At 29.3% G+C, this 14,760-nt stretch overlaps 2 protein-coding genes and 1 long non-coding RNA gene across 3 annotated transcripts; 2 read left to right on the top strand and 1 right to left on the bottom strand.

The window, feature by feature from the left end:
- LOC109358567 (lysine histidine transporter 1-like) lies at positions 2,044-7,540 on the top strand. Its single transcript, XM_019602867.1, has 8 exons — positions 2,044-2,193; positions 4,775-4,932; positions 5,228-5,611; positions 5,856-6,249; positions 6,355-6,460; positions 6,696-6,787; positions 6,870-6,938; positions 7,208-7,540. Exons 1-8 carry the CDS (start codon positions 2,146-2,148, stop codon positions 7,304-7,306), a joined length of 1,350 nt encoding a protein of 449 aa, XP_019458412.1. The 5' UTR covers positions 2,044-2,145; the 3' UTR covers positions 7,307-7,540.
- On the bottom strand, positions 5,538-11,848 carry LOC109358571. The gene is made up of 3 exons (XR_002108983.1): positions 11,837-11,848; positions 7,092-7,095; positions 5,538-5,638 (listed from the first exon to the last, which is right to left on the bottom strand). It is a non-coding gene; the product is annotated as an uncharacterized LOC109358571 (long non-coding RNA).
- Positions 10,027-14,286, top strand: LOC109358570 (lysine histidine transporter 1-like). Its single transcript, XM_019602871.1, has 7 exons — positions 10,027-10,175; positions 10,756-11,139; positions 12,431-12,824; positions 13,436-13,541; positions 13,631-13,722; positions 13,821-13,889; positions 14,188-14,286. Exons 1-7 carry the CDS (start codon positions 10,123-10,125, stop codon positions 14,284-14,286), a joined length of 1,197 nt encoding a protein of 398 aa, XP_019458416.1. The 5' UTR covers positions 10,027-10,122.

Genomic DNA, 14,760 nt, shown 5'->3' with positions numbered 1-14,760 from the left:
AAGAAAAGGGAATGGAGTATCTCCTAGTACAAGGAGATAAGTTATTTCCTCCCGACAGTAAAACCATGACATGTTTCATCATTTTCTATAAAAATATTTTTAAAATAAACAAAATAGCACACATGTCATATTTTTACTGGCTAGAGAATATAAGTTATCTCCTTATACGAGGAGATACATTATTCTCAAAAAGAAAATTAACTTTGCTAGATGCCTTATTTATTTGTATTTTTCTCTTTATCAATGTTGTTCAAATGTGAGTTTTACATGTATTTGAGTCTTGTTTGTTGTTGTTTTTTATACAATTATGTATGATTATTGGAAAGACTACAAATTGAACCCACATTTTAATGCATCCAATGAATCATGACACTTTTTATTTTACTTTGGGTTCTTGAATTTCATGTGTTACTCTTACACTTTGATTAAAATAAATATAAATTCAAGGAGAAGATGAAACTTTTTCACCCTTCAGAATATGAAAACTGAAAAGAGCATTCTTCCTGGAAATAGAGATGGTAAAAAAAACGACATAATAATGCTTATGATTAGGAATGAGTATCATGATACTCTTCGCGTAAATGCTAATATATTTATAAATTTATTTTTTAATTAAATTTTTGTATATCTTATGATTGGCATCCCTTTTTAGGCAAATAGATTTTTTGAAGAGAATGAAGTTAACCCACTTTGCAAAATTTAAATTCACACACTAACATCTATATCTATCAATGGAAACTAACAATATTTTAGTATAGCAGTATAAGGCTCCATTAAATTCTTATAATGATTAAAAAGTTAAAAATACGATTTATGTGAACAATATTTACATTTGGGCCAACCATATATCTCATGAGAGATTAATTCCTTATAGAAAAAGGTAAGAGATATTTTTTATTATACCAAAAAAAAGTGAACTTGAGTAGTTGACCATATGAGTTAGATAATATAAATGTCCAAATACATGTTTTGGTCAAATAATGAACAAGATTATGAGTTCAAAACTAGTTGCGTGCTTCCATTAATTTCAGCAATGTTGAAGATTCCAGCTCACTAAAAAAACACAGCAAAGTATGTAAGGGTTGAAATTTTCAAAGTCGTTGTTTTGTTTGTAACTTGAACGTTTTTCCATTTAACTTCAAATCTATTTTTCCAATTAAATATTACCAAAGACTTTTCTTGTGCCAATAATTCTAAGCCACTAGCAATTTTCCGCAAATAAAGTCAATACTATGATGCTACATGTTCAAGAAAGATTCCTATGAGGCTAATAATTATTGTTTATGTAAGCATATGGTTTTATATTAAGAACTCTATAATACAAATTTTACTTTCGAAAAAAATGTTTTTTTCATTATTTTAAAATTTTTAACGGTATTCTTATATTAAAAAAATATTTTCAAATTTATCAAAATTAATAATTGTAGGTTATGATTAACGTGACCATTAATTAGTTTCCACGATTATATATAAAATATGTTAGATATGTTTCTCCCTGAATAAGACTTAAATTTGAATTTTGTCATATAAAATAAAAAATTATTAAGAAAAATTGCCCAATGTGTTAAGATTTTTATCGATTTCAATAAGACATAGACAAAAATCACAAATATTAGTTATAATGATAAGCACGTTACTCAAGTAGGACCAATTGTTATTATGAGAAATGAAAAATAGTTAATATGAATATTAGATCTTATTGAGCGGTCAATATTAAAAAATGTATGCACATAACTTTTTTAAGGAGTCATATGACTAATAATTAACTTTTAATCATAAATATATAACATATACAATTGTAAGACCCAAATTTATTATTCTGACAAATTTTTTATATGAGAATTATTCTGACTTAAATCAGTACATTCTTTTCTTTTAAGAACTCACACCTTCTCTTTATTTCAACACCTAAACTTAACTTGTTAGTAATAAACAAAATTATCTCTGTGTATCTTACCTTCCATTTTTATGAAGTTATTGATTATTATTCTATTAGTGAGTAGAAGGAACGTTTCACTTTAAATAGAGAGAACCGTTCTTCATTTTACAAAAGCTAAGAGAACCACCCAATTATATTTCATACCAATCTCATTCTTCTTCTCTCTTACAACTTCAACTTGCAACATCAAATCTTTGTTTATTGCTATGGGAACTCAAGCACCAAATGATCCTAACTTTTATGGCAACAACAACGTAAGTTTCTCTCTTTCTCATTCTTTATCACCATTTATATGTATGGTTCATAGTTCATACTATGTTTCAATTTCACCTAAACATTCAACATAAAACTAAAAGGACTTAGATAACTTTTATTCATAATCCCTCACTTCTACTTTGTTGTGGGGTTGTCTTCTCTTTTCTTACTTTCTTCTTGGCTAAGAAATTTCCATATTTCATGAGAGATATTTCATGAATGGCCGAAACTCTTCTTTCTTGTCCGAGTTTTAAATTGTAACTTACGATTATAGTTATGGTTACAATATTATTGTTATCGGAATCTCCCTTATTACATCACAATTATAATTGGCATTACCTCGAGTATAATTTCTTCTAATTTCCTACAACTTAATCTCAAATTAAAATTATGGAATAGTGATAGGAGATTTACTAGAAACATTACATACCCTTTTGCACAAAGTGATATAATGTTATTGTATAGTTAAAAGATGACCAAGAGAACTAATGGCATGGGCCATAGGGTGAAGCTCATGCCATGTTTGACCAAACTTCACTTTCAATTTTCCATTAATTCAATTGGCCTATTTTTTTTGGTTAGCATGTGATTTCATATGCATAAATATTCATTTCAAACCTCTATTGATAAACAAATGATCTCAACGTAAGAAAAAAGTTATCCTAGCTGCCAAATAAATAAAAATTTGAGTATAATATCTATTTATTAATATATCATTCACCATTCGTTTTTATTATTTTTATCTATATTTTCTGGTTTTGAAAAGTACATTTTTTGGTGCTTTAATTAAGTTTAATTATTTTGACCTTAAGAACTCACATCAAATATAATACCATGGGGACTTTGAAAAGATTGGGTGGCTACAAACTATAGATATCTCTCTCTACATGTGAACATTAATATAATTACACTCTAAGAAAAAGACCCAATATTTTTACTAAATTTGCAAACAACCCCTTTTGAGTTGTATATTACCTTATAAAGTTATCTCTAGTATCCACTAGTACCTAAGAAAGTTAACTAAATTAGTATAACATACATCTCATGTGATTCAAAATTCAAAGTCATATTAAATACTATTGTATGTGAAATGACCAATGTGTCCCTAAGTCAACTTTATGATACCCAAACTTCTCATTAGGCCAAGTGTCATAGATCGGTGTAAATAAGTTGATATAATTAATGAGGCCAAACCTTATGTTGTGTGTATTAAAACGAATTATTACGAGCTTAATTAGATAAAAAGTTAAGTGGTTGATTAATATATTATATTATCCAATTAAATATATATGAGTATATTTGAAATCAATAATTATTTATATTTGTTTAGAGCTATTAGTGTGAGACTATACAATAATCTCTCTGTAGAAGTGAATCTACTATATTCATTCTCTTAAACCAAAGTAAATGAAATCATTTCCTCAAAAACTAGTACCATTATTATTCTTCTTCATTTTTAAATATTATGAGTACTTTACATATACTATTAAATATTTTATTTATCATACAATAACGTTAATATATTTGCAACTCAGTGTCTTTAATAGAAAAATTATTAGCAAGTAAATGCAAGGACCTAAAATTATATCATATACCTTCACTCTTCCATCCATATTCCACAATTATATGTATTTTGAAAAATAATAATAGTGAATTAAAATTAAATCCTAGCAAAATTTCGTCATCATGAAGTTAAGGATATTGATAAAAGTCACGATAGACAAGTTCTTTGCAACTACGTCATTAATGCTCCTTCCACAAGTTGGGTTGAAGTAATGTTGCATTAAATTTAAAGTTTCATTATATTTGGATATTTCAAATACAAAATCCAAACATTATTTTAATATTTATATATAATTTGTTTTTAATATATATAATATATGATCATCTTTGTCTAATAAATTTAGATGTAGAAAAATCATTATTATAGAATTAGAGTCATTGATTATTTTTTTGGTTATTAGAGTCATTGAATTTTCTTTTTGGAAAATTAGAGTTATTGAATTATAATTAGTGGTTGTTTGGCACGTATATATTCCCCTTAAATAATATTCTGAGATTGCCAAACCGCTATGGTATAAATGTATCATACTCAAATAAAATTGTATTCTACCAACTGAAGTTGGTTCAAGTGTTACATGTTTGATTCCCCTTAAGCAAGAACTCGTGCCTACAGTGCGAGAATATATGTGGGAAACCAAAAAAATAAAATTGTATTCTGTCAAAAAAGTTGTCATTATTGAAAAAACAAAATTTGAGCCATTGACTTTAGATAATAGTTAAGACCAACCAACACCGCTCAGAAATTAAGAGCAAAAATTTGTATAAAAAATACAATAAATATGGAAAATAATCCTCTATCCAAATTAAGGTAAAGTACAGTGTAAGAGTTTTTTACATTGTTACTCTATTATCTATCATTCATTTTTAAGTATGTTTAACTTTTCACAAAAAGTAATCCAAATGAAAGGTCGATCAATATTACACTCATACACAAGAATAGTATAATATGGTTGAAGTATAAGAAAATATTACATGTTATTGTACTCATTGTATTTGTTGGTGATAATCAAATAATAGATTGATGAAAGAACAGAGAAAGAAAGGAAAATTGATGAATGGCTTCCAATGACTTCATCAAGGAATGCAAAATGGTGGTATTCAGCTTTCCACAATGTCACTGCCATGGTTGGTGCTGGTGTTCTCAGTCTTCCTTATGCCATGGCAGAACTTGGATGGTATCTTTCATACTCATTAACTATTTTAACACGTTTTATTGTTTCAAATTGTGAACCACATCATGTGATGCGGCCGTGATAACATTTTGGTTCGCATCATATCACAATTGTGGTGTGACATGGAATCACAGTTGATGTGACGGGCCGCATGCAACTGCATCGGATTGCATTTGGGCTGAAATGGACCGTTTCAGGCCACATCGATTTCAAAAATATTTTTATCAGTAATCTTATTAAGCATCCTTTTTATATACCAATTTGTTTGTTGATTCAAGATTAACAATGTCTTCTTCAGGGGTCCTGGTGTGGCTGTACTAGTTCTATCATGGATTATCACTCTATACACATTATGGCAAATGGTTGAGATGCATGAAATGGTTCCAGGAAAACGTTTTGATAGATACCATGAACTTGGTCAATATGCTTTTGGTGAAAAGCTAGGTCTTTATATTGTGGTGCCTCAACAACTTGTAGTTGAAGTTGGAGTCAACATTGTATATATGGTCACTGGTGGAAAATCATTGAAGAAGTTCCATGATACTGTGTGTGAAGACTGCAAAAAGATCAAATTGACCTATTTCATTATGATCTTTTCCTCTGTTCACTTTGTATTGTCCCATCTCCCTAACTTGGACTCAATTTCTGGTGTTTCTTTGGCTGCAGCAGTTATGTCCTTAAGGTACAATTTAACATGTATACTTATACTCTTTAACATTTTTATTAATTCTCAACCGAGTTATACTCTATTGAAGTTTTAAATTACAGTCCGCAATTCAAATCTGCATATACGATATCGTGATCTTTATAGTCTCTGCAACTACACATGAGACCGATTACAGGCATATTGGCCGTATTTTCCTGCAATTGTAGTAAACATCATTGCGACCAAATGTGTGACTTTGATTTTTTGTGTTGTCCTATAGCTACTCTACAATTGCATGGGCAGCTTCTGCTCATAAGGGTGTTCAAGAAAATGTACAATATGGTTATAAAGCTAAGACTGTAGCAGGAACAGTTTTCGGCTTCTTTAGTGCTCTTGGAGATGTAGCTTTTGCCTATGCTGGACACAATGTGGTGCTGGAAATTCAAGCAACAATTCCATCTACACCTGAGAAACCATCAAAGGGTCCTATGTGGAGAGGAGTGGTTGTTGCTTATATAGTTGTGGCTTTGTGTTACTTCCCTGTTGCTCTAATTGGTTATTGGATGTTTGGTAATGCAGTTCAAGACAACATTCTTATCTCTTTGAATAATCCAAAATGGCTTATTGCATTGGCTAATATGTTTGTTGTCATTCATGTTATTGGAAGTTATCAGGTTATCTTCAATTTCTCTTATTTTTCTATACTTCTGCATGTTATTTGGCTGAATGTTGAAGTCTCTAAATGTAACCAAGTTTCCAATTATGTTTTCTTGATGTAGATTTATGCAATGCCTGTATTTGACATGATTGAAACTCTATTGGTGAAGAAATTGAATTTCCCACCTAGCAGAATTCTTCGATTCGTTGTACGAAATGTGTATGTGGGTAAGTAATTTATCTGTTTTTTAACAAGCAGATACATAAATTACGGACCACATCATATGATGACTCGAAACATCTTTTTTGGGTTGTTGAAACCACATCAAGACATGATTGTGATCCAAATCAGTCTTGAGCAGCCACAAGGCCTGCAACCATATCGCAACTGCTTTCACACTCTATCACTTCCAATGAATTTTTCCTTTGGACTCTGCTAATATTTCGTTCTCTTTTATTTCAGCATTTACAATGTTCATTGCGATTACCTTCCCATTTTTTAGCGGCCTCCTAGGATTTTTCGGAGGATTCGCTTTCGCTCCAACAACATACTTCGTAAGCAAAAAATACTTAATTTTAATTAACAGTCATTAGAGTAAATGTATTTTGCTTATGTATTTATTTTCTTCAATTTCAGCTCCCTTGTGTCATGTGGCTTTCAATCTACAAACCAAGGAAATTCAGTTTGTCCTGGTGGAGTAATTGGGTATGTTTTGATTTTTGTTCTTATTTCCATTATTCTCTTATAAGAGATTGAGTTTGGCGCAACGATAAGATTGTTGCTTAGTGATTATGAGATCACAGGTTCAAATATAAGAAATAGTCTCTCCACATGTGGGGTAAGGTTGCATATATTTACCTATCTCATACACTACTAAGTGGGAGCCTCGTGCATAGGATCACCCGATATATTCCATTATTGTCCTATAATTGGTTCCATTTTAAGCCAAGTTTAATCTTACTCCATTGATGCAGGTGTGCATATTTTTTGGTCTATGTTTAATGATTTTATCACCTATTGGAGGATTGAGGCAAATCATAATTGATGCTAAGACCTACAAGTTCTACTCTTAAATGCACTCTCTAGTGAATCAATGATGGAAAGGTCTTGCATGGAAATAGGATCATAAATGCATGAAAGTTGATTCTGATAAGTTAATTATGTTTCCCAATAACACTTGCTTTTGAAATATTTGTCTATTATTATTGTAAAAGAAAATTATGGCCACAAATTACATCAAATGAAATTTGCTAGATACCTTAGCTTATTTATTTGTAATTTTTTTTCTTTCAATGTTATTCACCTGTTATGAGTTTTACATGTATTTACATCTTTATCTTTTTTTCTTATACAATTGTGTATGATTATGGAAAAGACTACAAATTGAACCCACATTTTAATGCATCCAATGAATCATGACACATTTTTATTTTACTACTTTTTTTTAATTTCATGTGTTACTCTTACAGAAGAAAATTTACTATTGTACTCAAGTTTTAGAAGAAAATTTACAGAATGATTTAAAATGACAGAGGTAAATCATTTTAGATTATGGAAATTGGAAAGTGAAAATGACATTCTTCCTCATAATGACAAGTCTTTTTGTCATGCCCTCTAAAAAAACATATTGTTAAGTTTACAACAGAAGAGGAAAAAGATAAAGAAAGTTGGATATGCATCATAAGTGTAAAAATTTATATACAGTCAATACATTATTTATCATTTACTTGTATTATTTTTAAGAGTTAGTGATGATTAAATATGAATGATGGATGATGATATGACAATGATTAAATATGAATGATGAATAATAATATTCATACTAGCAAAGTCTCGTTGTTGTGAATTTTTACCTAAATCTTCAAGGGTCAGTTTGGGAGTCGGATTTTGGAGGGAAAATAAAAGAAATGGAAGGCTTGAAAGTAATGAAATACACTTGTGAGATAACTCCCGAGTCTTCCATTTCCCTTAGTTCTCATCCATAATCTAACTCTCAAACAAACCCTAAATAATTGGTAAGTCTCTGGTTCAAATTTAAAAATATTGTAATCCAACACTTAAGTCTAATATTTCCATTGATTATGTATAAAGTGTAGATATTCCATGGTTTGATTGCTGATGCATGGGGCTTACTTGTTTAACATTGTACCGGAGTAACAAAATGTTTGCTCGATTTATACTGATTGTCGACTGCCTAAAATAAATTTTACCTTTTGTTCGGACATAGGATCAACTATATATAAAATTAAGTATCAAGAGGCAATTTTATATAGAAGAGCAACATGAGAATTTCACATGAGATTATCATCCTAGTATGATTCTATCTCAAACACACTTAACTATTGATTTCTCATGAAATCTTATACATTGTCATTATATTGTATGATCTCACCTAAAACGATAATAAATATAAAATAAGTGAAAATGTTAAAACAACATTAACATATGGGTTATTGAAGGAACCAAATTAACTTTGCAAAGTGCTCTCTAGTCCTTATTATAATAAGGCAGAATTTTGAAGATTTGAGTGGCCTTTTTTTGTATTACCAATGATATTCTCTCACATTTTTTAATAAGGAACTAATCTTTTTCAAGATTTGTAGTTGTCACTCCCAACAAGTGTCATTCACAGGAATTGAACTATCGACATTGAGAGTCCAATAAGACTTTATGTCATCAGAGCAACAAGATTGAATGGCTGATAAAGCACTTTGTATTTTCTAAGCAACCATTATTGTTTTTCTTTTATTTGCGATTTATTTATCAATAAGAAACGATAAATATGTGAATTTTACAATGAAGACTGAGGAGGTTAGTATTATAATGTCTTTATGTATTTTTTTTAAATAAGAAAATTAACTACTCTTATTCTTATTGGGGGCGTGCAATTCGATAAAAAAACATCTTACAATAATTAGAAAATTCTGCACATTGACAATGTAAATTTTTTATACACGGTTAGTATATCAAGTATCATTCATTTCTAATTATTATTGATTTTTCAAAAAAATAATATAAATGAGTAATCGATAATATACTGATTGTGTATGAATCTTTACATTAAAATTATATATATACTACACACATAATGATATTGACTAATTAAATTCACCAAAGCTTTGGTATCTCTTACCGTAAGGAACTAATTTTTTTCGGGGTTCGTGGTTGTTTCTCCTTATAATCGAATTCTCAACTTACTTTGCAAAGTAAGTGGGCAACCTTAATTTCAATTGCATTGAAGAAATGAAATAGAAGGCCAGAAAGGAATCATGAAATGAAGATAGTGACAATTGACGTACTAAATTCACCAAAGGATGTTAATACTATTCAAGATTTAACATATCAAAAATAAAAATATAATTATTCTAGTATTTTTTTTCCACATTAACTACTACATCCACCCAGAAGTTGCTCACTAAACGTTTAATATTCTTTTGTAACTAAAAAATATATTTTTTTCATGTACATTTATTTGAAGAGTATACACTTAATTTATAGAAACTCATTTCATTGTTGAATTCAACATTTCACATACAAAGAGTAGCAAACTTGAAAACCATGGAAGCTGAACCTGCTATTGATTCAAAACATGTTGATTCATTTGATGAAAGTGTTTCTTTCTCAACACAAGAGGTAAAAGATAATAATATAAACATATGTTATGTGTTTAATTGTATTGGTTATTTAATTATATGCATTGTTATTTTTATGCTCAATAGGGTGATTTGGAAAAAAAAACTTGTTTTGGTTTTGGATTGTGATGAATTTTGGTTATTAATAATAGAAAGAGAGAAAAACAGTTGAAGAAAAAGCAATTGATGATTGGCTTCCTATCACTTCTTCAAGGAATGCGAAATGGTGGTATGCAGCTTTTCACAATGTTACTGCCATGGTTGGAGCCGGAGTCTTGAGCCTTCCGTCGGGCATGTCCGATCTTGGATGGTAGGTAATATATTCACCGAATAATAATCGTGTTTTAAATTGCGATCATAGTTGAGTTTAGTAAGATTATGAAAAGTTGTGGTTGAAGATGAGGCATAATGTGTCATTATGTAATGGTTTTCCATTTTGTTATTCAGAAAACAAAAGGGAAAACCATACTTAGTATAAGAAAATGTTTTGTATAATGATAAATGAAACTACAATTGATAACTTTTATGATCTAGGAGTATGTATCTAAATAACACAAAATATCAAGTAAATGATATTAAAGGATATAAATTGTAGACAATTTATAAGCATGTTTCATTTATACTAATTGTTTTGTATAAAAATAAATGTAACCCATAAACAACAAAAATTAGCTTAATAAAATCCAAAATTGTTGTATTTTTCAAAATACATCTTGTTTAGATATTGAATTTGATGTATCCGTAAGGTTATTGAATAGTTATCATGAGGTCATAGATTCAAATTTTGGATTCTTCACTTGTGATCATGCATTGTGTTATCTTTTTTTTCCTTTGCTAAACTTTTTATTATTTCCTTAAACATTTTTACCTTATATAATAAGAAATTGTAGGGGTCCTGGTGTGGTTATTCTTGTACTATCATGGATCATAACATTGTACACGTTATGGGAAATGGTTGAGATGCATGAAATGGTTCCAGGAAAACGGTTTGACAGGTACCACGAACTCGGTCAACATGTCTTTGGTGAAAAACTTGGACTTTGGATTGTGGTGCCACAACAATTGATATGTGAAGTTGGAATGAACATAGTTTATATGGTTACGGGAGGGAAATCACTACAAAAGGTTCATGATTTGGTGTGTAATAATTGCAGAACAATGAAGACTAGTTATTTCATCATGATCTTTGCATCTGTTCACTTTGTACTTGCACATCTTCCCAATTTCAATGCCATCTCTGGAATTTCATTGGCCGCAGCTGTCATGTCTCTAAGGTAAGAATGTGCTATGCCATGTTAAATCGGATAAAGATCATTTGTCTTGAATGGTGTCTCACTTCATGTACTAAGTCAATCATAGCGCTTTTTGTTTTTAAAAATATTCTTTTATTCACATGTCAACGATTGGCTTGGGACGGGAAATGAGACATGGTTGGGGATAGGTGATCTTCGTCATGTTAAGTCAAGGAAATTAGCCTTGTGCTATTTGTCTATTTATTTTTCTTTTAGGGTCCATTTATGAATTGAATTTAGTGGAAAATGGAAGATTTTGAATGCCTAAAATACATTTTTAAAATGACTTTAAAATTTTCTATTTCTTTTGTTTCTTCTACAAAAATAAACTCGCAAGCAAATCCTTAAACTTCTATAATTCAAAGATTCTATATTGATGGTGTTGATAAGGCAAATAAATATTCATCAAAAATTCTTTCTTCCCTATGAAATTTGTCTAGGAATATCCATCAAAGGGTAAAACAGCAAATGATAGTAAATATTGAAAAATTGGTTTCAACTTACCCATTAGTTAAAAAATTGAGACTCTAGTAAAAGATTTGCCATAAAATACATGCACTTTTTATGTAAATATAAATTGTTTTTAAATTGTCTTAAATGTTACACAGCTAATAATAAAGGCATAAAAATACAGCTAATAACAAAATCTCTAAATTAGAAAATATAAAAAAGCATAAACCAATGTTTTAAAGCAATACTCCTATATATTATGTTTTTTTTAGGTTGGATGAGAAGTTAGTTTTCTAAGTAGGTTTTCATCAAACTAATTTTCATATGGTGGCTTTCCATACATGGAAGTAACACATCTAAGATAGTGAAAGAGGAGAGGATACTATTTTTATGGAAATATTAAAAAAATTAATTTCAAGTGATTTTTATACGACATCCTATGATCAATATCTTATTTTCGATTACCTTGTTTTTAGAAAATAAATTATATTTTCAATTATGATTATATTAATGAAAATTAAATGCCAAATAAAACTTAACTGAATATCATATCTCAATTCTCAAACATTACATCACCAAAAGTTATTTTACTCCAACAAGTATAAATTATGAAACATCATGAAACAAGTTTGTACTACTTACATTAGAAAATATTTAAAAAAAAACCCTATGGTAGTATGAAACAAGTTTGTACTATATTTACATTACAAAAATAAATAAATAAATAAAACCTATGTTAGTCTTCACATTCTTTTCCACATAATTTATTTCTTTGTTTCAATTCAACATCATGAAAACATGTTTGAATTTGAATCATGTATAGTTACTCAACAATTGCATGGATAGCTTCTGCACATAAGGGTATTCAAGAGGGTGTGCAATATCGATATAAAGCAACTTCAACATCGGGAACAATTTTCAATTTCATAAATGCCTTAGGTGATCTTGCATTTGCTTATGCCGGACACAATGTAGTTCTAGAGATTCAAGCTACAATCCCTTCTTCTCCAAAAAATCCATCAAAGGGTCCTATGTGGAAGGGAGTAATAATAGCTTATTTAATTGTGGCTTTGTGTTATTTTCCTGTTGCTCTTATTGGGTATTGGATGTTTGGTAATGCAGTTTCTGATAATATCCTTGTTTCTCTCCACAAACCTACTTGGCTTATAGTTATTGCTAACTTGTTTGTTGTCATCCATCTTATCGGAGGCTATCAGGTTTGCAACAATTATGTCGTAAAGATTTATACACAGTTGATATATTTTTTATTGTTCATTTGTGTTACTTATATTTAAGAATTAATAATAATTAAATATGAATTTCACAACCGTAAATACATGCATGTTTTCTCATCATCTTATATATACCTCTCTAGGGCCCATGTCTAGAAATAATGTAATCTAAGGAGAAATATAAAAGTAAAAATAGGGGGTAGAGAATAAGTATAAATATATATAGTCTTACTCCTTATTTCTATGTTTTGAAAATATGATCTCTATATTATAGACAAACAACTTTACCATTGAAGAAAGGTTTATTCTATGTGAAACTTAAAAATAAAATATTCAACAAATTTTAAACATCCACATCCATCTTGCACTCATGTCACATATGAATTGCACAAATATGCTGCTAGTTTATTTTAAAATGATATGAAAAATAGAGACTCATTAAAAAAAAGCATAACAAAATTGAATTTACAATATTAAAATATAAACTTAAAATTGAATTTACATTATTTTAAAATGATGTAGTTAAAAAAAAGCTGCAATTGTTGCTTATCTTGTAGTAGCTAAGATTTTAATCCAATATTGGTTTGTTTATATAGCTATATGCAATGCCTGTTTTTGACATGATTGAAACTTTAATGGTCAAAAAATTGAATTTCAAGCCAACTCGAATGCTAAGATTCATTGTTCGCCATATTTATGTTGGTAAGTATATATAATTTCATCTTCACTTTTTATTTTTTTTCCATATTTATATCATGTGCCTTATAAGAATATTATAATTTTCAATTCAGCTTTTACTATGTTTGTGGGTATTACATTCCCTTTCTTTGGTGGTCTTCTTGGATTTTTTGGAGGACTTGTATTTGCTCCAACAACATACTTTGTAAGTCCTTGAAAAGTCTTGTTTTTTCAATAAAATTTTTATATGATAACAATGTCATTAACTTCAATTTTTTTTTATAATCAAATCTCATTCTTTAGCTCCCTTGCATTATGTGGCTTACAATTTACAAACCTAAGAAATTTAGTATATCTTGGCTCGCCAATTGGGTATGTTTATCTTCATCACCTTTTTGATATATTTAATTTTAGAATAAAATATAAAAGATTCACGACCAACCAACTTAGTCGCTAAAAACTTAGGTTCATCAACTAAGTCCCTGAAAGATTGAAATGATCATTAAGTGTATCCTCTACACTAGAATGAACCCTTTTTTTTATTTTAGAGGAACTTGGTTGATGGAACTAAATTGTAAGGAATTGAGTTGTTTGATCATGAATCTTTGAGAAATGTTGTACTCTTAATTTTATAGCTTTTGAGATTAAAACTTATTTTTTCAATTTTCAGATATGCATTATACTTGGAATGTTGCTTATGATTCTGTCCCCTATTGGTGGATTAAGGTCCATCATACTCAATGCAAAGACCTATGGATTCTACCAATAAATTTATTTTAATATGAACTTTCATTTTATAAATATTAGCATGCATAAATAGAAGTTATTAAATTAAACAAAACTAAATTGTATAAAACCAATATATGCTTTGGTGTTTTAAGCTGAACTTGTTTCAAAAACACCAAAGCACATCAATACTTAAGGGAGATTCCTAAATAATAGGGGCCAAAACCAAATCTTTCTCCTTATAAAGTAAAGAGAATAAGGTATTTCCTTGCTATAAGGAGATAAGTTATCTCCTTCAATCTCTAAAATCGTAGCATGTGTCATATTTAATCATTTTCTATACAAATATTTCTAAAACTAAACAAAACAATAGATGTGTCATATTTTAACCGGCAGAAGGATATAAGTTATCTTCTAGTATGAGAAGATACTTTATTCCACATCAATACTTCACAAATATTCTCTTACAACATGGGCCAAAATCAAAGCTAACATTTAAGGACTAATCACAATCAAG

This window comes from Lupinus angustifolius, chromosome LG10 (genome assembly GCF_001865875.1).
Source record: "Lupinus angustifolius cultivar Tanjil chromosome LG10, LupAngTanjil_v1.0, whole genome shotgun sequence".
Lineage (NCBI taxonomy): Eukaryota > Viridiplantae > Streptophyta > Magnoliopsida > Fabales > Fabaceae > Lupinus > Lupinus angustifolius.
The sequence above is the reverse complement of the archived record's forward strand: the minus strand, read 5'-3'. Positions and strand labels throughout refer to the sequence as shown.

Bases quoted from the DNA above. Each gene is read 5' to 3' on its own strand.
- LOC109358567 (XM_019602867.1), top strand. From the start codon at position 2,146: ATGGGAACTCAAGCACCAAATGATCCTAACTTTTATGGCAACAACAAC. The intron at 6,461-6,695 runs GTAAGTAATTTA...CTTTTATTTCAG, and splicing joins TGTACGAAATGTGTATGTGG to CATTTACAATGTTCATTGCG. The intron at 6,788-6,869 runs GTAAGCAAAAAA...CTTCAATTTCAG, and splicing joins TCGCTCCAACAACATACTTC to CTCCCTTGTGTCATGTGGCT.
- LOC109358570 (XM_019602871.1), top strand. From the start codon at position 10,123: ATGGTTGGAGCCGGAGTCTTGAGCCTTCCGTCGGGCATGTCCGATCTT. The intron at 12,825-13,435 runs GTTTGCAACAAT...TTGTTTATATAG, and splicing joins ATCTTATCGGAGGCTATCAG to CTATATGCAATGCCTGTTTT. The intron at 13,723-13,820 runs GTAAGTCCTTGA...CTCATTCTTTAG, and splicing joins TTGCTCCAACAACATACTTT to CTCCCTTGCATTATGTGGCT.